The 22500-nt window shown below is 36.7% G+C and overlaps 1 protein-coding gene across 1 annotated transcript in view; it reads right to left on the bottom strand.

Moving 5' to 3' along the window:
- Window positions 1–22500, bottom strand: part of LOC144960825 (uncharacterized) — a 367389-nt gene that overhangs the window by 252986 nt on the left and 91903 nt on the right. The window contains exon 2 of the mRNA XM_078894192.1: window positions 4538–5717. Within this exon, the coding sequence (XP_078750318.1) occupies window positions 4538–4632 (95 nt within the window). The 5' untranslated portion in view covers window positions 4633–5717. The remainder of the gene's footprint in view (window positions 1–4537; window positions 5718–22500) is intronic.

Below are 22500 nucleotides of genomic sequence, written 5' to 3' on the forward strand. Positions count from 1 at the left end.
GAAGGGGTTGGTCGGATGAAGAGAGGGTGGGGGAAGGGGGGGGGGGGGTATTGGTTGAGGTTAGGTCTAATGATATCAAAGTGGAAATCATGATGATGGTGTCAAAGAGAAAACTGCCGTGCCCTGGAAAAAAAAGAAAAACAACCCACGTATTTAAAATATTGGCCAGAACTCTCTCCCTGAAAACTCAAGTGAAGTTTCAGGTTTGAGAGTTTTGGCAAGATGAGGATCGTTTTAATCGATCGATATTTGAGGGAGGAGTTTTTTCTGGCCAAAATATTAAATACGTGTATTTTTCAGACTACGGCAAAAACAAAAAACAAACAAAAAACTGATCACGTCCAGATACATTGTGCCACGGGCCCGTGTGATTATTTCGTTTAATTAAACCTTTTACTTCAGTAAGTACTTTAAAAAAAAGAGAGAGAGAGAGAGAGAAAAAAAAGACAGAAATCTCGGCCAGAGCGTAGCATTCATTGACTTATAGACTAACACAATAGTCCGTTCCACAACCCTTGCGCATGCGTTGATATTGATATCCTTACAACCTTCAGATGGATTTTAATGATAAGACTCTTCAACAGTCATAACGTCACTTCCGTCCTAATGACGCATGGTAACTTAGTAACACTGGCTCTAAACTATCGGAACAATGGCGGACGCCCGTATGAAATATTTCTCCGGCGAGCATAAAAGCGTATCCAGAGGAAAAAAAAACCCCTCATAAATTTGATCATGTTTTGACTTTTACACATTCTGATCACAAGGCATATGAAAAGTTCTAGCAATCATGAAGAATAAAAAGTAATGATTTTCTTTGTTTAGAACCAAGATGGCCGCCGTTGCGGGCGGAGTGACATCAGACTACTGAATCCAATTGGCTCGAACACTAGAATTGTTTGTAACATTAAGCCGAGTTTTTCCCAACTGGTTACAGTACTTTGGGATTTTTCTTCTTTACGATATATAAAAAAACGAAGGGTCTGGGATGAGTGAACATTTTCATAATTTACGATAATAGCATTATAAACAGTAAATTATGTTGTGAATATTATCATTGAACTCCCCACAGGCTTGATCAGGGTGTTTACTTTTCACGAGATTCATGTACACTACTCACTAAAATTACCCCACTTTGTACAAACTTGACATAAAGAAGTGTTACATTTTAAAAGATATTTGAAAGCCAGAGGTGTAGCTGGATGTTGTGATTTCTACATTAAAAAAGAACAATCCCCCCCCCCCAATAAAAATGATAATAAAATGGATTAAACATGCAAACTTGTCACAATAGGGATAAATTTCAAGTATTGATAGTATGCAATTGGCTAAGAAGCTCATAACATTGCCATCCGGAAGTATAACGGAACAACACACAAAACTGTGTCTATCCATGAACGTTTATAGTCGGGTTAATAGAGTTCAGTGAGCATTACTCATGAACGCGGATGGCAAAAAACAATAATAAAGACCTGAGTGACGTCATCTTCGAACTATCTATATCTCCAGTGAGGCGATGCACGGAATTCTTTTTCATGGCATGCGGCCCACAACCTGGAACTCACAGTGGAGAGGACAACTTCATAATTATGTCATTTTGCTTATGCACCTCTTGTATTTGAAAACTACAGTTTCTTAAAAAGGTTATACTGTACAAAAATTACATGGAATCTGGTGTTAAAAATACGTTTATGTTCAATAATTTTAGAAGTGATTGGTCAAATATTTGCCAGATTAAAACCCAGTTTGGGTTCTACAGAGTTGAACTGTCTTCTTCACGCATGATGATTGTTTAAATTGGCCATGCAGGAAACATTGAAACCCCCGTAATTCATTAATGCATCGAATATTATCAACATAATCATAATGGGTTGCAATTCATCATCATCATCATCATCATCATCATCATCATCATCATCATCATCATCATCGTCATCATCATCATCATCGTCGTCGTCATCATCATCATCGTCGTCGTCATCATAATCATCATTATCTCCATCATCATCATCATCATCATCATCATCATCATCATCATCATCATCATCATCATCATCATCATCATCATCAGTATTATCATCAACATCATCATTTTCTTTTAGTTTCTAATAAATTGTAGGTCAATTAGTTTTGACCAGTATTGCATCTGTATTCTACATCACATTATGGAGAGAGAATTTCAGCAAAATAAAATTCTTTTTGTTCCAAGGAATCAGTTTAGCCACGCTAAGTGCGGCTATGTGGTCTAGTGGTATGACACTCACTTTCGGATCGGATGGTCCTGGGTTCGAGCCTCGCGCTCGGCGCATAGTTGAGTCCTTGGAAAAGACTCTTTACTCACATTCTCTCACCGTACTCAGGTGTAAAATGAGTACATGGCCGTTAACAGCGTTGCCTTTGTCCGAAAAATTGTAATATCGCCTAATAGGCGTTATGTCCCGTTCTACATGTTAAATGTTGGTGTTGACCAGGGACCCCTTGTAAAGCGCTTTGAGCACATTTAGTGGATATTGCGCTATATAAAAGCTCAATTTAATTTAATTTAACGCCCATATCGGGACGAACCAGAAATCTTCAGGTGTGTGACATTCTTTAAAAAAACCCAACAAAGCCGCTCAACACCAGCTGGAAAATGGGGTCAGCGGGTGATCACCTTCTCCAGGTTTGCAATGCTTATGCTATCTGCGTGTAAGAAATGCTTTGTCCGCAGGCGCAGAAACTGACGAGAGAGCGAGAGAGAAAAGAAAGAAAGTAAAAAAAAAAAGAGAGAGAGAGAGAGAGGAAGAGAGAGAGAGAGAGAGAGAGAGAGAGGAAGAGAGAGAGAGAGAGAGAGAGAGAGAGAGAGAGTGTGTGTGTGTGGGTGTGCGAAGCATAACTCCCGGATCAGGACTCCAGCCATAGTATGGGCAAAACGGAGTAAAACCCTTGACCTGCCAGCCACAAGCTATACCACTAAACCATAATAGGTCGCACATAAGATTAATGAAGCCGGAATTATCTATACAAAACTTCAATCGGATTGTGAAAATTGTCAGAAGTTTGGAATTTGAAGAAAAATGTTGTTTTTTTTTTCTGTTTTTTTTAAAATACTAGTTAGCGATGGGAAATTATATACTTATATGATATATAAAAGAATAGATCTAGAAATACCCCACAGATAGATTTGCTTTTCTCTTGGGTATTTTGGTTTTCGTATAATGAAGAACATTGTTTGACACAATGTAACTTTTGCTTGATTGCATCATTTTCAAATATTTCATTTTTGATTGTATAAGTCTCTTAAAGATCAAATTCTAATGGAATGTTATCCAGAAAGCATCCTTTTCTCAAGGAAACAAAGAAGAATAATGCTAGGTAACATATGCAAATGACGTCATTAATATCAAAGAGAAATTATTTTGAAGAGATATTGAGAAAAGACAGTTTATTATGTAAACAGTGAAGATCAGACAAGGTCCATACCTGTCCTTCCTGGCTTTCAAGTTTGATAATACAAGGTAGCAAAATAAAGGGGGGTGAAAACATTTTAAATGTTTACATTTTACCCTTTGTTTACTGTTGTAAACGTATATACTCATTACTTATCAACTCATGCATTTGAGTATGAAAGTAATAATCAAAATCCTCTTAATGGTGCAATCAAATAACATTGCATTTTGAAATCATCAAGTTTTATCTCTTTGGTTCTATTGAAGGAATGTTATAATGACTGCTTATAGCCTTCATGCACATAATAGATATTTGTGAGTCTGACAATCAAACGAAATATTGGTTTGGCGTTCTTCAACATTGTTGTAATGGAGACAATTATTTTTGTATTGGTTAAGTGAGTCTTCAAATTGAAATAGTGTTGGCCTAACATCTCATCCGAAATGGTGGCATTTCGATACATTTTGCCATCTTGTAAAGAATTCAAGCAATGTTTAGCGTGGTCAGTGCCTGGACGGGTGACAAAATCCAGGATCCGCTGTTTTATACTTGGGAACAGCATGTTACATAATATTATATTCCCTTACTTGCCTTAGCTGTGAATGAGAGTCTAGATATAATTAGTCACGGATATTGTAAGAGTGCTAATTAAAAGGGGCACCAGCAGGGGAATCGTGCTGTATGAAATAAAAAACTTGGTTTCATATGACGTGTTGGTGGAATAAATTATGAAGCATTGGTAGAGGAAATCAGCAAGTTGAACATGTTGGAATGCCAGTATAAATTTACATAATCTATTCATATGATTTTTTCATACAACAACCTTTTGTTATACCGTCAATTGGGGTCACTTTGCCTTAAGGGGTCACTTTGCCTCTATAGTTTTGGACATACTAGATTATACCTGGCTTTGTAACAGTTATTTCTTTTGATGTTAAATCAAGTCCCCTAATAAGGGAAATAACTGCAACACGCCTAAGAATACTCAAAATGCTCCAAATCGGTTGAAGCAAGTTACCCAGAGAGGCTAAGTCACCCCAGTTGACGGTAGCTTAAACGGATTGGAAGCTGATGATAAATTTAAAAAAAAAAACAAGATCGGACTTACCTCTCCTTATCAGCCAAAGACCGTCTTCTGAATTCTGAAATAACCCTGAGGTTTTCCAGCAGCATTGCGTGGGCCTTGTCGGAATGTTTGATCATGATGGCAGGTCTTGTCACCTCAAGGAGACGGATCTGTCGATATGGATAACAAGGCTTTTCTTGATGCCCCGGAACACGTTTATCCTTTTACGTCCCTGAAGGAACCGAGGGTGTTGATAATTTTGTACGATCATCATGCTTGGTCACATTTCCCAAAAAGGTATTTGTACTTAAAAAAGCAACAGGATAATCCGAAGAAAAACAGAAAAGAGTGTTGGCGTATTGGAGTGTTAAAGTCCCTTCTATTCAACCTTGATAATCATCTTTACACATCCTTTCTAAATCGCTATCCTATTGGGGAACAAGCAATTTATCAAAACACAATGCACGATTATGAACACATCAAAATATTAAAATGATAGCTCATCCTCGTTAGGTTATCATTTTTAAATGAATTCTAACATATGAACAAACAGTATTACTCTACAACATAAATTGGCTCTTTTGGAAGAAAATATTTTTTAACAAAAAAGCACATTTAAGCCTTTTATATCTTATCATATTGTAGTAAATTAAAAATTATTTAAATGATTAAACTGGCATTTTTACCCTTAATGGAGTTTAAAAGCCCCCAAAATGATGTAAATCTTTTTAATATACTCCATTGGAAGATATCCCTGAACCAGGATCCCTCTACATATAAGACATGTCTAGATTCAGATGAGGCCGAACTAATCGCTGAAGAACTAAGAAAAGCTGCAGTGCCCTCCGTACTAAAGTCACAAGATGTTGACAGCCCCAAAACTCTGGCCCAGGACTGTGACCAATGGAAACAATTAACAACATGGATGGAGAGAGCAGCTATACTCATCGAGGTTTTTAAAAAACCTGTGACTGATTCACACAATTCACAGAAAGCGTCATTCAGACAGCGAGGTTTACTACTTATTGGAAGACATGCTGTGTTAAACAAAGTTGTGTCAAAACCAATGCAGATCTCGGGTCAGATTTCATATCCATTCGTGCAGGAACTGTGAAGTTCTCAAATTTAAAGAGAGGCCAAATTGAGTAAAAATCCTGGACGAGGAAATACATTGATGCTATAACATCACTTGAGAAAAATCCTTGCTCCTGAATTTGGCGACCTTTAGAAAGAAAAAAAAGGGAAAAAAAAACAATGGGTGATTAGCGATAAATATCACCTAATTGACACGAGCTTGTAGAATCGCGTAGAATAGGAGTAACACAAGGATATCAAGTTCCAAGTAATTTATATCAATTAAGGCGGCTGTGAGCATTTACAAAGCAAATCATTTACACGCGGTCTGAGAAATGTATTTTTATCTTTTCTGAAAGACATGCTCCATGATACATTTATCATATAGCAACAATATGTAGACATACACCAAAAAAAGAAAAACATATTTTATATTATGGCAAGATAATTTTTGCTTCAAATATATGATCAACCCCTCAAAATGTCTGGATGATTCGCACCCTAAGAAGTAAACTCAGAGATCGGATTTTTATAATGACGAAATCTCATTTAAGAAATTGTATTTATTTTCCACCATAAGAATAGAAATTGACGCCAAGTTTAAAATTCTTGACTATGAATCCCAACAATTAGTCCATCTTGACATAAACCATTTTTAGATGATAGATCACCAATTATAATGACAATCAGCATGTGATTAAGTCTCAAACCTAACACTTACAAGAAGTGTCATTTTAAAGACTTTTTGACAAATTTTAGCCAACTTAATCTCCCCAAAGAGAAAATAAATACTTTCTAGCTAAAATGTTTTAAAAATTATTTTGTTATTCTACATCAGTAAAACAGTAATCAGTGTAGGAGAGAACTGTATGGCGGATAAACAACAGAATAGCTATGCTTACTAATACTCCAGCAGCATCCCTCTGTACCACGTTGAAATTAAACAGTTAACTGCCTTGCCTTGGAAAAGATACGAATTTAAAAGTTTGGCCAGAAAACTCGTTCTCAAAATATCGATCGATGAAAATGACCCCATCTTGGCAAATACTTTCAAACATGGGACCTCTCCAGGTCCCAGGTTTGAGAGTATTTACCAAGATGAGGGTCGTTTAGATCGATCGATATAAAGGACGGTTCTTCTGGCCAATTGTTTTAATTCGTGTCATTCCTGAGTTAGGCAATTAACTGGTTAAGTGAGATACAATAACCCGGTGTGCACCAGGTGATGTGTTGCTGCCTGGTTGTCCTTGATATTATAACACCTCCATAAATCATTGTCTTTATTAAAACAATGGTCAATCAAAAAAATGATATCTAACTGAATGATGGCGTTTTACGCAAACAAATAATTTATGGTGTCATATTCCATTCCATATTACTATTTTACATTCTTAAATTTTCTTAGATATGAGAATGATGTCTTAATACGATATTTAGATAATCGGTAATTTAGCAACCTCGGGGAAAGACACATTGAAGACAACAGTCTTTATCGTATATTATCACACGGTCATTTTCTTGGTCTGCCCCTGAATTTTTTTACAAGAAATTCTCAAATTGTAACATCTTTTGGCACTGAGTACGTTGGGGATTCGGTCTGGTCAAATTATATCCAAACCAATTAATTTGGTGCTACTCGCTGAATAGTATGAAATTGACGTCAATCGGCTCATTGCTATTGCTTTGAGACCGAAAGTTGAATTGTTCATTTCTCACCAAAGTCCATCTATGCTACACATAATTTGTGTTGGTACGTTTCATCAGGCGGGCATTTCATAAAATCAGTATTTCACAAAAACGCACAATATCCATGGAAGTAATGCGACCCTTCGAATAAAACCCGTGTAGTCGGGATTTACCCCTTTTTTGTTGTGTTAAAGTGTAAATGTTGCTGCTCGAAGCTCGAAGAAATAAATAATAACGTGAAGTTGAATGTAAGCTTCAATTTAATTACAAAAACAGATCAAATGAACGTTTCGGGTTTCCCCTTTATCAACAAAACAGGATGAATGAAACACCACGTGTTTCATTCATCTTGTCTTGTTGATAAAGGGGAAACCCGAAACGTTCATTTGATCTGTTTTTGTATTTAAATTGAAGCTTACATTCAACTTCACGTTATTTATTGTTGTGTTAAAGGAACGTAGTAATAGTAGATCAAGACCCTTTGCATAGACCTTTCAAGTCGATCGCGAGTATATTTCTGTTAGATCTCACTTATCTGTATATAAGATAACTGCATGGTCGATAGTAGGGGGATAGAAAATATCGATTGAAAAATGTAAAAGAGGTGTTTTGTTATTGTACAACAGATGAGCACTTGATATCGCAAAGTGCTCAGATTTTAAAATAAAAACAGCTACCATCCTAATCATAATGATCATGTTCTTCATCATCTAAAATCATCTATGCCAGTAATTCAGTTTACAAATACACCTTTCTCTCTCTCTCTCTCTCTCTCTCTCTCTCTCTCTCTCTCTCTCTCTCTCCCTCTCTCTCTCTTCCTTTATCTCTCTCTTCTCTTCCTCTCTCTCTCTCTCTCTCTCTCTTCTTTTTTCTATCCTTCTCTCTTCTCTCTCTTCCTCTATCCTCCCCTTCTCTCTCTATCTTCTTTCCCTCTCTCTTCTCTCTCTCCTCTCCTCCTCCCTCCTCCATCTCTCTCTCTCTCTCTCTCTCTCTCTCTCTCTTTCTCTCTCTCTCTCTCTCTCTCTTCTCTCATCCTCTCGAATAATATCGTTTCTGACTGTCCGCCTATCAGCCTATCTACCTCTTAGCTACTCACTCTCCACCTTATTTACAAGCTTCCCTCATTGATGCAAATAGTTACGGTCCTGTGTTACTATTTGCGTGTATCATTACCTTGTTTAATGCCCAGACCATTTTAAAATCAGATAATTTGGCCTACAACGTAATCATTCCACTAACATCAGCTCAAATAAACTGTCTCCGGTATTTTCTGTCTATCTTCCTTTCTCCCCCTCCTCCCCCCCCCCCCTCCTTCTCCCTCCCCCTCCCCCCCCCCCCCCCCCCCCTCCTCTCTCTTCCCCCCTCTCTCTGTGTAGAAGACAACGTCGAAGATCCATTTTCCACATTCCAAGATACTATCTGATTTCCCTTAGATTGTGTAACGTTAGTCCATCGATAGAAGACAGTTTACTATTAGTTACGTCTAGATGTACATTACTTTGACAAAACGTTTTTTTCGTCAGAAAAAAAAACAACTTATACCTAAAATATCGATATATTAAAATGAAAATCAATTTCTCTTAAACTGGGAAGTCTCAGGTTTAAAGCATAATAAGCTGAGGTACATTTTACGCGATCAATATGTGAAGTGACATTTTTCATGCCCAAAGTTTGTTGTAAAATGTAAATAAAAACCGCAGACATGTATAAACCTAGCCAATTTGACTGTTCATTGAGTGTCCTAGTATATTTTTTGATAGTTTGCATTCTTGATTTTTTTGTTAAAACTCAATGATGATGTAAATAAGGAAAATAAAATATATTCAAATAGGATTTCGTAGATGAAGAACTTTACATAGCTCCTTTCATAATATATCTGGGTGTATAGAGAACTGTTGGTCAGTATAACTTACAATATGCCAATAAAAACTTATACTTTCAGATTTGAATTAATTTTGTTCATATGGCATTGAGGTATGACCGAATTAATTCATGGAGTAATTAAAACAAAAATAATTGTCCAAAATAGTTCGACTGTAATATCATGTGGTGTAGGCTATCATCAAAAACATATAAAACTGCGCGACTTCGTGGTGCAATGATAAGGTACTGAGCTTGAGACCGGAAAATCAAGGGCTTAAATCCCGCTAAGTCCTCACATTTCCCCCCGCCACAATCAAGGGCAACACAAGCATCTGACAGGCAATACGTTTATGTGTAGAAAACGGTAATAGATCTAGCCTGTTGTGTTCTATCTCGATCTGCATGTTTCTACTGGTTTGGAGAAAAGCTCAATTTTTTTTTTTTAACCAAACAAAAAACAGACAGGACTGTGTTAGAGTTGAAATTATTGCCGGATCTTTAATTTTTTCATAAGATTGTTTCGGATCTAAGAAAACAGTGTCAGCTGTACTAAAACTCTGTATTTTCATTATAGCTAACCTTCGTATGTAATTACTGAGGGTTTCGTCACACACAAAAAAAAAAAACACGAATATACAGCTTCGATCGCTATCCAGTCACCTGATCTGTTCGATTCTGATTTTCTTCCTCCACTTCGTTTTATCTTCCATTTCCTCCTCCTCCCCCTCTCCTCATCCTGATTCTTCTTCTTCTTCTTCTTCTTGTTCTCCTTCTTCTTCTTCTTCTTCTTCTTCTTCTTCTTCTTCTTCTTCTTCTTCTTCTTCTTCTTCTTCTTCTTCTTCTTCTTCTTCTTCTTATTTTCGCCCTCCCCTCCTCCTCCTCCTGTTATTCCTAATTATATTTTCGCTGCACATCCTCCACCACAACCCCACCCATCTTTCTTGTTTTCTTTCACTTTATTAAGCTATCTCTTCCAGTTCTGTTTCATACTCAAGCATTCCCATTATAATATCTTTGAAAAAAAAACCTTACATTCTACTGACATTCCAGCATTCGATCAATCGCACTCTATAAACTCAAATTGATTTGCATTTGTTGTTGTTGTTGCTGTTGTTGTTGTTAATCAATCCCGCAGTACTGTGTGATTTTAATAACATAGATATCATTTTCATACACAAATCAAAATTCATATGATTTGTGCTAAATTCAATCAATCTCATTTCAATAAAAAAAAATCTTGAAAAATCAATTTTATAATAATTAGTTTATCTGTCTATCTATCTATCTATCTATCTATCTATCTATCTATCTATCTATCTATCTATCTAATAATAATAATAATAATAATAGATCTTTATTGTCCATAAATATGGCAATTTGTCATTTAGTTACACTTGTTATAATGTTAAACGATAACTAAGATTGAACAGATATTTCACTCCTACTTATTTCTCTCTCTCTCTCTCTCTCTCTCTCTCTCTCTCTCTCTCTCTCTCTCTTTCTTTCTTTCTTTCACACGTGCGATATACACAACATAAACATATTCATTTCGTTTCAATTTGTTACGATTGTGGCAATTCGACACCAAAAATTATCATCATTATCAATTGGTCTATCTATCTATCTATCTATCTATCTATCTATCTATCTATCTATACATGTGTCTATCTATCTATCCATCTATCCATCCCTATCCGTCCATCTATCCACCCCCTATCCATCCATCCAACCACCCATCCATCTATCTATTCATCCATCCATATATCCATCTATCTATCTCTATCTATCTAATCGTATTATAATACAAATTTGATACGAAGAACGTTCAATACGTTGACAATAAACATATGAGCAAAGTATATATCTCTCTCTCTATCTACCTATCTATCTATCTATCTATCTATCTATCTATCTATCTATCTATCTATCTATCTATCTATCTATCTATCTATCTATCTATCTATCTATCTATCCCACTGCTCTCGCCGATGTAACAAACGACAGTTGAAGAGTTATCTTTAAATCTGTTCGTATGTAGAACAACCAATCTATCCTATCGAAGGTGTTCTATTGGAGTTGAAAACTACATACCACAACTAAATGGGGTGACATTGTCTCTCAGGTGGACTCTGCCTCAACTGATTTTGAGAATTCTGAGTATTCTCACAAAAGAAAATATTATAATCTAATTTGTCCAATTTTTTTGAGGCAAAGTCACCCGAGTTGACATTACCTATTTGATCTTAAATTAGTGGAGACAAAACTGTAAACATTACGGGAAATAGTAGCCTTGCCTCTGGCATGGTGGTTCGGTAGTTTATTCTTAGTCGCGTACAGACTGAACTTGTGCACGTACGAGACAACACTCATCGCTAGGAGGGGGAATAGGGGAAAACAACACATGGCATCTTATTTATCCACAACCAGAGAGGATCACGTGGGCATCCGAGTAATCGGGATTCTCTGACCCAAATTGACAAAATGTCTTGGTATTATATGGGCTAGAAACCATTGTTACTAATATATTGATGAATTGACATGACTTCGTGACAAGTTCGGGATGATGTTATTATAGTATACATTAAACATGTGTAAAAATTGAGGTATTATACAGAGCAAAAATCCACTCAATGTGCTAAAGGTGGTTCACAAGAAATCCCAAAACAACAGAGAGAAAACACTTCTCATGTATGACGAAACATGATGCCTGTAAGGCGATATAATATGGTGTAACAGTTGTGATTAAAGTTAATGGAGGATGAAATGTCAGCGTTCGTGAATTTACCCAAATCTTGACAATTATTCAAATAAATGCAAAAAGGAGTTGACTTTTCATTTGACAGTCTGGCTAATTGGTCATTTATTTATTATGAACTATAATTAATATTGAAGATTACATTTTGTTATGTTTCTTTTACCTCCGGCAGTATGTACTGCCATTAAGGTTGTTCACTTAACTCCGGGACCAGGTATCGTTGGTTAGTATCGTCTTGGAAAGTATTTCGGAAAGCGTCATGTATAATAATATAAGTTATTTCCGGGTCATCCCAGACCCACAATACAATTGCATGATAGATTAAACATGGTGTTATTGAATACAATAGGCCCATTTATCCCTATTACCTTTGTTTATGCTAGACAGCGATGCTTTGAATCACCTTGGTCAAGGATGTCATGATCCCGCTTTTGGTGACTGTAAGTCGGCTAATATTGAGCTTTTTAGAGCGCAATATCCACTAAATGTGCTCAAAGCGGTTTACTAGGGGTCCCTGGTCAACAGCAACATTTAACATGTAGGACGAGATATGACGCCTGTTAGGCAAAATTACAATTTTTCGGACAATGACAACGCTGTTAACGGCCAGGTACTCATTTTACACCTGAGTACGGTGAGAGAATGTGAGTAAAGTCTTTTCCAAGGACTCAACTATGCGCCGAGCGAGGCTCGAACCCAGGACCTTCCGATACGAAAGCTAGTGTCATACCATTTGACCACATAGCCGTTGATCTACTGGCAAAACCCGCAATTCTTTGCGGGGAAATTAAAGCTATGACGAACATAATAGGCACTCATCCAATTCGATTATCAAAATTCTATATTGTAGTATATAATACTATACTACAATTTAATGTAGAATGAGACGACTCTTATGAGTCTTCAACGATCAAAATCGGTACGGCCATAAAGTCTCAAAGTCCGTCACATGAATCTGGAAACAGGGCACCCAGATGGTGATTCCCAACATCAAGTGAGCGATCATTATTCCCTCGCAGGTTTTATAAATAATCATCTGAGTCAACGGATGATGGAAATAGAATTATCCGTAATTTAAAAGAAAAACGTTTTGCAAGTTACTCGTGCATCAATCTGTAAAAATCAAATAGAAATACAGTTTGTAGATTTATCAGTAATTCTGTGCTCTTGGGCAAAACTTTAACCTTGGCAGTATGGAACAATTCTAACCCCCAACCCTATTGTTTAAGGAATAGACAATTAACAAGCTGATTAGGAGTACGAAGAATGAATACATACATACACACACACACACACACACACACACATATATATATATATATAATATATATATTATACGAGTATATATATATATATATATATATATATATATATATATATATATACATATACATGTGTGTGTGTGTGTGTGTGTGTGTGTGTGTGTGTGTGTGTGGGTGTGTGTGGGTGTCACTGCTTGAACTTCGAAGAAATTAATAACAGTAGTCAAATGGAAATGAAGCTTCAATTTAATTAAATCTGTGTTCGTTAATTAACTTAGAGCGGCCGTTCCATTTGGCTATTCTAACAATACATACAGAATTATTACGCTCTTGCTATAAAATTGTTCGTCATAACCGTTTTATTGTATTTAGCGTGTACTAATCCTTTGATCATCCGAATTGTTATCGTCTTGTTGTCCTAATGAAAAACGACCTCCCAAAATGACCTCAACGTCAATAACGACGTTAAATTTAGCCCATGATAGTTTGAGTAATCAGAATTTTAAATATTTAATAGTTGAATTATCTTTTTACCGAGAAAAGATTCTGAGTGTTTGTCGTGGATTGATTTTGATTATATTCAAGTTTTCTCAGTCAGGACTCATAGGTTGTTGGTCTTGAGATCTATATGTGACCCCTCGTCTCAAAACGGTATCATGTCGGAATGATTAAGATGCTGAAATGGGGTTTATGGTCGGAAATATCAGTCTTTCAATGAGTTTGTATATTTTATTGAAGAGACTGGATGCCGTATCTTAGAATGATAAATAGCAATAGTTCACATTTTTGACCGGTTTAGATTTTATTCGGCTTTTTATTATCTGGTTCATCCCGACATAATACCGTTTTGAGACGAGGGGCCACATATATTAAATTTAAGAGAAGATAAACTTTCATAATCATCTATCTCTGCATCTTCGGTTGTTTTTCTCCAACCTTGATATGACCTAAATAATCCTTATAATTCCATAGAACACCTAACACCAAACAAAATTCCATCTTTTATCATGATCTTTCCATGACTCTTCTCTATCTTATATCTTCACCATTTGCCTTTTTCCATCTTTCCCTCATCCGTTCTTTCAATACAACCCTTTTGCCTTTTCTCAATTGCATTTTCTTTTTCCTCCTAGTTATCGGGCTGCCATTATTTTCTTTATCCCGTCACCCTTCTCTTGCTCGTCCTGACTCCACCCATTACTTGATTGGCCAAAGACTAATTCCGTTATCGCTATAGACAGGGACGAATTGTAAGACGATATATCTATTTTCTTTTCCACCCCGACACATCTGATTTCCATTTCATTGTGTAACCGAGTAGACACAGTGCCGTCGTTTTCAATTCATGTATATGTCATGATTATATCAGCTCTGTATCTCGCATAGAGCTGTCATAGGGTAACATAGTTGCACGTGAGGGGGTGAAATTGTCTATTGCTTCGGGAAAAAGCTTAGTTGTTGGGTTTTTTTTTTTTTGCTGACCTTTGTCTCAGAAGTATATCATTTTGCAGTGTTCAAAAGCGAATCAATAAATAATGAGCAGACAGTTGTGAGTCCCGTAACGAAATTAAATTCTCTTTAATATGTAAACAATTTTGATGTGAATATTCTAAATAAATTTATTTTTTAGAGAGACCTTTTAGAAGACTTCAGTTATAATAAGAGGTGTTTTCTTATATCAATCTAATAGTAAGAGTCTTTTCCAAGGATTCAACCTTGCGCCGCTCAGATAGGGACTCGAACCCAGAACAAAAACAAGCATCTTTTTTGCAAGAATTCACTTCGTTGATGTGATCTAGAGTGAAGCCCACCTTTCTAACACTATATTTTCCACATGCCATTCAACATCAGAACACAATATCTAATCATACATAATTTGTAGAAAACGTTTCATTCAAGCTTTTTCTGATCAGCCCAGAAGGCGATGTCTGAACTGGAGCAGAGGAGGAGAAAGCTAAAAGCAAAGCAATACGACCTGAAAATAACCCCAAAAACCTTTATCAGAAAAACTAGAGCACAAAGGCGTTATGTGTCGTTTTTGATTTCGCAGTAGTTGTGCTAAAGAACCAGAAAATAAATCTGGAAAATATTGTGAAAGAACATCTATTTTTCACCAATTGAGCCTTGAACCTCCACCAAACAGCTCTTGGAACAGCATCTTTTTGAATGATCACTGTATGCAGCTATGTAGTCTTGTTGTATGACACTCGCTTCCGAACACAAAGGTCCTTGTTGAGTCCTCGGAAAAGACTCTTTATTCGCATTCCCCACCTTACTTAGATGTAAAATGAGTACATGACCGTTTACAGCGTTGTCTCTATTGATAAAAAATGTAATGCCGCCAAACAGGCGTCACATCTCGTCCTTTATGTAAAGAGTGGCTGTTAACTAGGGAACCCTTGTAAAGCGCTTTATTTGAGTACGTTTAATGGATATTACTCTTTATAACAGCTTATTTTTTATGAGTACGGCACCTACTTTCAAAAGATCAAGACCAAGAGCTTGTGATATGTTCAAATAGAGAGCAAACATAGGACGAGAACAGAAAATATTAATGATGTTCAACAGATGTACAAAACGAACGTCATGAGTTTTGACTCAACTCTGGTCGCATATTGTACGAAGAAGACCACTCTACACACTCAGCAATACCCCCGTACACCATCATCACATCCGTGTAGGCAGAGTGTAGATAATGAATGCACAAATAACGTTTAAAGTAAGAACGACATTGACGTCACTCAGCTTGTTACTGATTTTAGCCTATATCCGGATGGTGGGAGTTGTGAATAATTTAGCCAAGCGCATAGCATCAATAGGCTGACCACATCTCAGTTTATCATTAGGGTCTTATTCCGAACCATACTGCTGTACTCTGAAAAAAAAATCAACGTTTTTAAAATGAAGTACCAGGTTTGAGATGTTGCCAATATGAGGGTCATTTTAATCGATCGATATTTGAAAAATGAGTTTTCTGTCCAACATTTTTTCAATTTTTCTTTCCAGAGTACTTCAGCATACTCTGATACCCCTCGCTGCAATGTCATTTCTCTCAATTCATTAAACGAAATATTGGTCTCATGGCGAGTTGGTGATGTTGCTTAATGTTCCCGATAACAATACGCCAAAATAAATGTCATAAAACCTATTTAGATCTAACATCACGATTGCGTCTCAATAAAAGATGTCGAAAGGTCCACGAAACCGGAAACGCTTCCACTGAGTGTACACTCCCCACATACATAGAACTAGAGCCATCCATGTCTGTCTGTAACATGGCACGTTCAACGCAGAGATAATCAGTCGTGTCTGTACATTATCGATTCAATTGTTTGTACGTCAGATAAATATTTAATCCCAATGAAATAATAAATAAATGTTGAATTCTATTTATTTGTGAAATGATAGCAAGAGACGTCTAATTTAATTCTTTTTTCCTGGTTGCATAAAAGCTTAGGGTTGGCTTTGAGGGGAATTTGAATTTAATACTGGACAGCATTGTTTTCCAAGGCCGCCCACTTTCATAAGATAAGAAATACTGGTTTTCTTTCGTCTTATGGATTCTTCGTAATTTGCTATAATTCAGTCTATCTATCTCGCTACTTTTCTGTCTATCTACCTATCAGTCTACCTTTCCATCTACCAATCAATCTATATATTTGTATATCCATTTGTTTATTTATGCCTTATGCATCCATAAATCTAGCCACCTAGCCAACCTCCTAATTATCTATATAGAAATGTTTGCGGCTATGCGGTCTACGACACTCGCTTTCGGATAGCAAAGTCCTGTGTTCAAGCGTCGGTCGGGTGCATAGTTGTGTTCTTGGAAAAGCTCTTTACTCACACTCTCTCATCTTATTCAGGTGTAAAATGAGTACCTGGCCGTTAAGGACTTTGTCTTTGTCGATAAAAATTGTTATAACGCCTAACATGCGTTCTATATGCTACGTATTGCTTTAGGGACCCTTTCTAAAGCGCTTTGAGCACGTTTAGTGGATATTGCCCTATATATATAAGCTCAAGTTTTTTTTAATGTATCCATCTATTGATTATTCAAGATATATGCCTATCATATATCTATTAGTTTATTCTATTCATCCACCCATTAATCTCTATCTTTGCTTCTATCCATTGTCCTCTCATAATATGCCGTACATTTCTCTTTTCGTAAACTTGATAACGATATTTCACTCTCTTTTTCTAAAACTAGTGGAAAACTCGCAATATGTGTGGAGAAATTAAGGCTATTTCGAACAGGCACTCATCTATTTTACTTATTATACTACTGCATTGTTGAAATTAACATAGATCCAGACCAATCTTTTGAGCTATCAACAACTAAAAACAGTCTGTTAATAAAGTCTGTAGGTCCGCTCAAATGAATTGGGCAATAGGATGCCCAGATAGCGATTTCCAACGTCAAATGACCGATCATAATACCCTAGCAAACGCAGACATCGTTCTACGTTCTCTCACGAGTGATGAATGCTCTTCTTAAAACCAGATGATCATAGTAAAGATGGTTCTAAAAGTAGATATAATAATAATAATAATAATAATAATAATAATAATAATAATAATAATAATAATAATAATAATAATAATAATAATAATAATAATAATAGCATCAACATCATCATCATCATCATAATTCAAGACTCTAAGATAATTATGTTTTTGTTTTTGTTTTTAAGGGTTTTACGGCGCTTGCAACACATTTAGGTTATATCAGCGCCAGTAAAAAGGAAAAATGGGGAAGTAAAAAGTTCTAACCCAAGAGAAAGTAAGACAAAGGGGAACTGGGAACAAATAGGGATCAGATGTAGATTCCAAGAGAATACCACCCATGTACTTTGTCTGAGATCACCTCTAAGTCTCATCCTGACACAAGCACAACATTCCAACTAAAAGAAATACACTGAAATACTTACATCATACATTCAAAATAACAAATATAATAATACATAACCGAAAGATGATTTACAAGGAAAAAAATATTATCTCCCAAACAATATCTATGCATTTGACTGTTTCCCTCCCAGCCAGGACTCCGGCCAGGGCCAGGATAAAACCAAGTAATCTCATTCCAAGACAAAGACAGAAAACATGTTGGAAAACAGATAAAAGGGGATAGAAGACACAATATGTACCCCCCTGCCCATTATGGGACGTCAGGAACCCCACCCAGTAAGAGAATTAAATTCCTGGTATTCAGCCACATCAACAGTTTAGAAAGGCATTTCCAGTAGTGCCGCGCTGAAGACCGGTCTGGACCGCGGTCCGACGGTCTTTTAGCTGTGAACCGAAGACCGGTCCCAGAGGGGAAGACCGGCGCCGGTCCTCACTTCTTATCACCTTTCAACTAGTGCGGGGCGGTCCTTGCAAGGACCACGGTCCTACGGTCTCGCGCCATAGCCTACTACTTCCCCAGCAATTCGTTGCTTCGGTTGCCTATCTTCCACCAATCACCACCCATCCACTTAATTAATCGCACCCACCCCCCTTTGCCATACACTAAACGACACAGACGACCATACAGGCAGACGACCACCAACCTCCACTCCGCAAACCGCCCTTTCGTGTGTGAGATGGGGGGAACAGGAGGCGCACGCCTTGGACGATTCCATTATACGGGGTAAATTTCAAAATTTACTACACCATAATGATCGCAATGACAATGATCTATGGTGAAGGCATGACCCCTCTTCTCTAATGGGTTATTGTTTGAAATGTATGTGACTACAAAAGATATGTGTGTTTGTGTGTGTGTGTGTGTGTGTGTGTGTGTGTCGAACCTAGCAAGTAGCAAATCCGATTTTTGTTTTCTTTTGTCCATCTCTTGTCACCACTCCTTTCTATCGCAGTGTTGTCATTTAAAATAATACAATAATATTAAAATTTCGTTTGGTGTTTTTACTAATCAAATAATATGAGTTTCATTAGTTTCTTCCTTCCAAAAAACCCAGTTATAACGTCTGAATTTTAAAAAGTCCAATAGAATATTTGGGGACCCCGATAGCTCAGTTGATAGAGCACTCTCTTTATACGCAAAGGGCCAGAGATCGATCCCGGGTGCAGTCGATTTTTTTCTGAATCCCTGTCTACTCAGCAATGAATGGGTAGCTGAGTTTGTTAGATCTGGTGAAAAGTCACCATCGACCCCTCTTATCACCTCATCCACCCCCTCTTATTATAACTTCACGTCTCTCTCTTACTCTTCAATGCTCGCTGCCCTCTAATGTGTGTGTGTGTGGGGGGGGGGGGGGGGTAGGAGTTGCGTGTGTGTATCAACGCCACGAACAACTCGATCAACGCCTTGGGCGATGCCATTATCTCCGTTAATGGGGATAAATTTCAAATTTTATTAAATTATCGAAGTAACAATGAAGTACGGTGAGCAAATAAAGAAGGCATCACCCCTCTTCTCTAATTAGGTTACAATTTGAAATGAGTGTGACTACTCCTTGTGTTTTACTCCTGTAGGCCACGGTTTTCATCGTGTAGCGGTCTTTAACGGTTCAAGAATGAACGATCCCACGAAAAGGTCAAACCGGTTCGAATTTCCAACAGTCTCTCAGGAATGTTCAATGTCGAAAAGGACCGGTCCTAGGACCGGTCCTTGCGGTCTTCATTTCCCAAGGACCGTAGGACCGTGGTCCTTAAGCTTGCCAAGGACCGCCCCGCACTAATTTCCAGGATAAAGCTTTAGCGTGAAACGGACGGTAGCAAACGCTTGTTACTCTTTGGATAGGACGCTGGTCCATCGCAAAGTTGTTTCCACCAGAATTAACAGACCAAGCTACCCAATCATTGCTGGTCGACAGGGAGGTCAGAAAAAAATTACTCGACTTCACCCGAGATCGATATCGGTCCCTTTGTGTGTGAAGTGAGTGCCCTATCAATTGAGCTATCGGGACCCTCTTCCATTTTATAAATAGTATGCACTTGACTAAGAAATTTACAACATTGCCATTCGGAAGTGTTACGGACCAATACACAAAACTGTGTGCAACCAGCCATGAAGGTTTATAGGCAGGTTATTACAGTTTAGTGAGAATTACTCATAAACGAACTATATATAAAATTAACTTAAATAAATTCGTTGAGGGAAGTAAGTTTTGATCTCTAACTTAAAACAAAACCTAAATTAACTGATTTTGATCAAATTGATTTCAACCTAAATTTTGTTCATCCACAACATTATCCCTGTTTTGACACAATGATAAATAATATTATGACACGAACGTGTAGCAATCTTCCTCGTATCAAACACAGAAACGTCATACTGATCTACAAGATTATTCACATTATAAACATCAATTCATCAATTTGTTTTTCTTATGACATGTTTCAAATATATATAACTCAAATCCCCCTCCCCCCCCCCCCCTCAACCACCCCCTTTAAAACGAAAATATAACAAACAAACAAACAAACCAAGCTGTGAGCTGTTTGAGCAGTTTATTGACCAAAACTGAGCTCACGTATTTAATAATCAATCCGATATACAAAAATATCCATAAACATGAATTAAAAATTCTACACTTTACAGAACCGAGGGGTAAAAGTTTTAGCGATTCTAACAGGAATTTTTTTTCGATACCGAGGGTTAGGATGATTATTTCTGCGTTTTATTTATGCAAGCAATGCTTTGTCAATGATCCACCCAGCTCACAAACCAATCGCAATATCTGTTTCAATGATGTGATTGCTTCCTTTATTTCTTGCACACATTATATTATGCGGCTATGTGGTCTAGTGGTATGACACTCGCTTTCGGATCGGAAACTCATGGGCTCGAGCCTCGCTCGGCGCATAGTTGAGTCCTTGGAAAAGGCTCCTGACTCACATTCTCTCAACGTACTCAGATGTAAAAAGAGTACCTGGCCGTTAACAGCGCTCTCTGTTCGAAAAAAATATTGTAATATCGCCTAAAAGGCGTCATGTCCCGTCCTACATGTTGAACGTTGCTGTTGGCCAAGGATCCCATGTAAAGCGCTTTGAGCACGTTTAGTGGATATTGCGCTATATAAAAGCTCAATTTTTATTACATTTTATAAATGCTATTTATAGACTTTCGTTTTTCGGGACATCAAATCATACTAAATATAAATAAGATGTTTTTCATTTAAAAAAAAACATATTTCCCTGTATGCATTTTTTTTTTAATTGAGCTTTTTTATATAGCTCAATATCCACTGAACGTGTTCAAAGCGCTTTACAAGGAGTTCCTGGCCAACAGCAACACTAAACATGTAGGACGGGACATGACGCCTGTTAGGCAATATTACATTACACTTTTTGGACAGAGGCAACGCTGTTAACGGCCAGGTACTCATTTTACACCCGAGTAAAGTGAGAGAATGTGAGTAAAGACCCCTTTCCAATGACTTAACTATGCGCTGAGCGTGACTCGAATCCAGGCCCTTCCGATCCGAAAGCGAGTGTCACACCACTAGACCACATAGCCGCACAATGTGATTTTAATATTGAACGTTGTGTTTGAATGGATTATGTTCTGATTATTGATCATTCTATGATGCACGTTATAAACGATGTTAACTTTAACTTTTATGATTTTCTGTTACTGTATTGATGCTATACGTTGAGATAAATATTCACAACATCACCCAGTCGGATATAACGTACCAACATAATCATTAAAATGAGTCTAAAAACAATATTAAAGAGTTGAACTGAGTAAAGTCAATTTCGTTTCATCAACTGTGGCGAATTTGTGATTCATCTCCTCTTACCGGTACAATGTAAACCAAATGCCAAGACAAAAATTTAAAATCAAATGATTGGTTATTTTGTCATACCAAACATAGTCTACATATCTGTTCAACACGATAAAACATGTAATCTTAAGATAGTTTCAAATTTATTATAACTTTAATTTGATAAACATTTATATATATATATATATATATATATATATATATATATATATATATATATATACATATATATATATATACATATATATATATATATATATATATATATATATATATATATATATATATATATATATATATATATATATATATATAATCAGCAATAAACATGTTGAATATTTCATATGGAACAAATAAACCAAGGACATTGATTGACCAGTTGATAAGGATGGTAATAATGAACGTTAGATTACCACTAATGAAATAGATCGAAAACTAAATGAATCTGTCTATGTTTTCTGTATGTGTGTTCGGGCACGCGTGAAAAGAGAGGAAAAGAGATAGAGAGAGAAAGAGTAGCAAGAAGCCGCATAGCAGTCGCACTAAATAATAATAATAATAATAATAATAATAATAATAATAATAATAATAATAATAATAATAATAATAATAACACCATTA

The sequence above is a fragment of the Berghia stephanieae genome, chromosome 1 (genome assembly GCF_034508935.2).
Source record: "Berghia stephanieae isolate SIO BIC M18660-M18661 chromosome 1, UCSD_Bste_1.3, whole genome shotgun sequence".
NCBI classification, from domain to species: domain Eukaryota; kingdom Metazoa; phylum Mollusca; class Gastropoda; order Nudibranchia; family Aeolidiidae; genus Berghia; species Berghia stephanieae.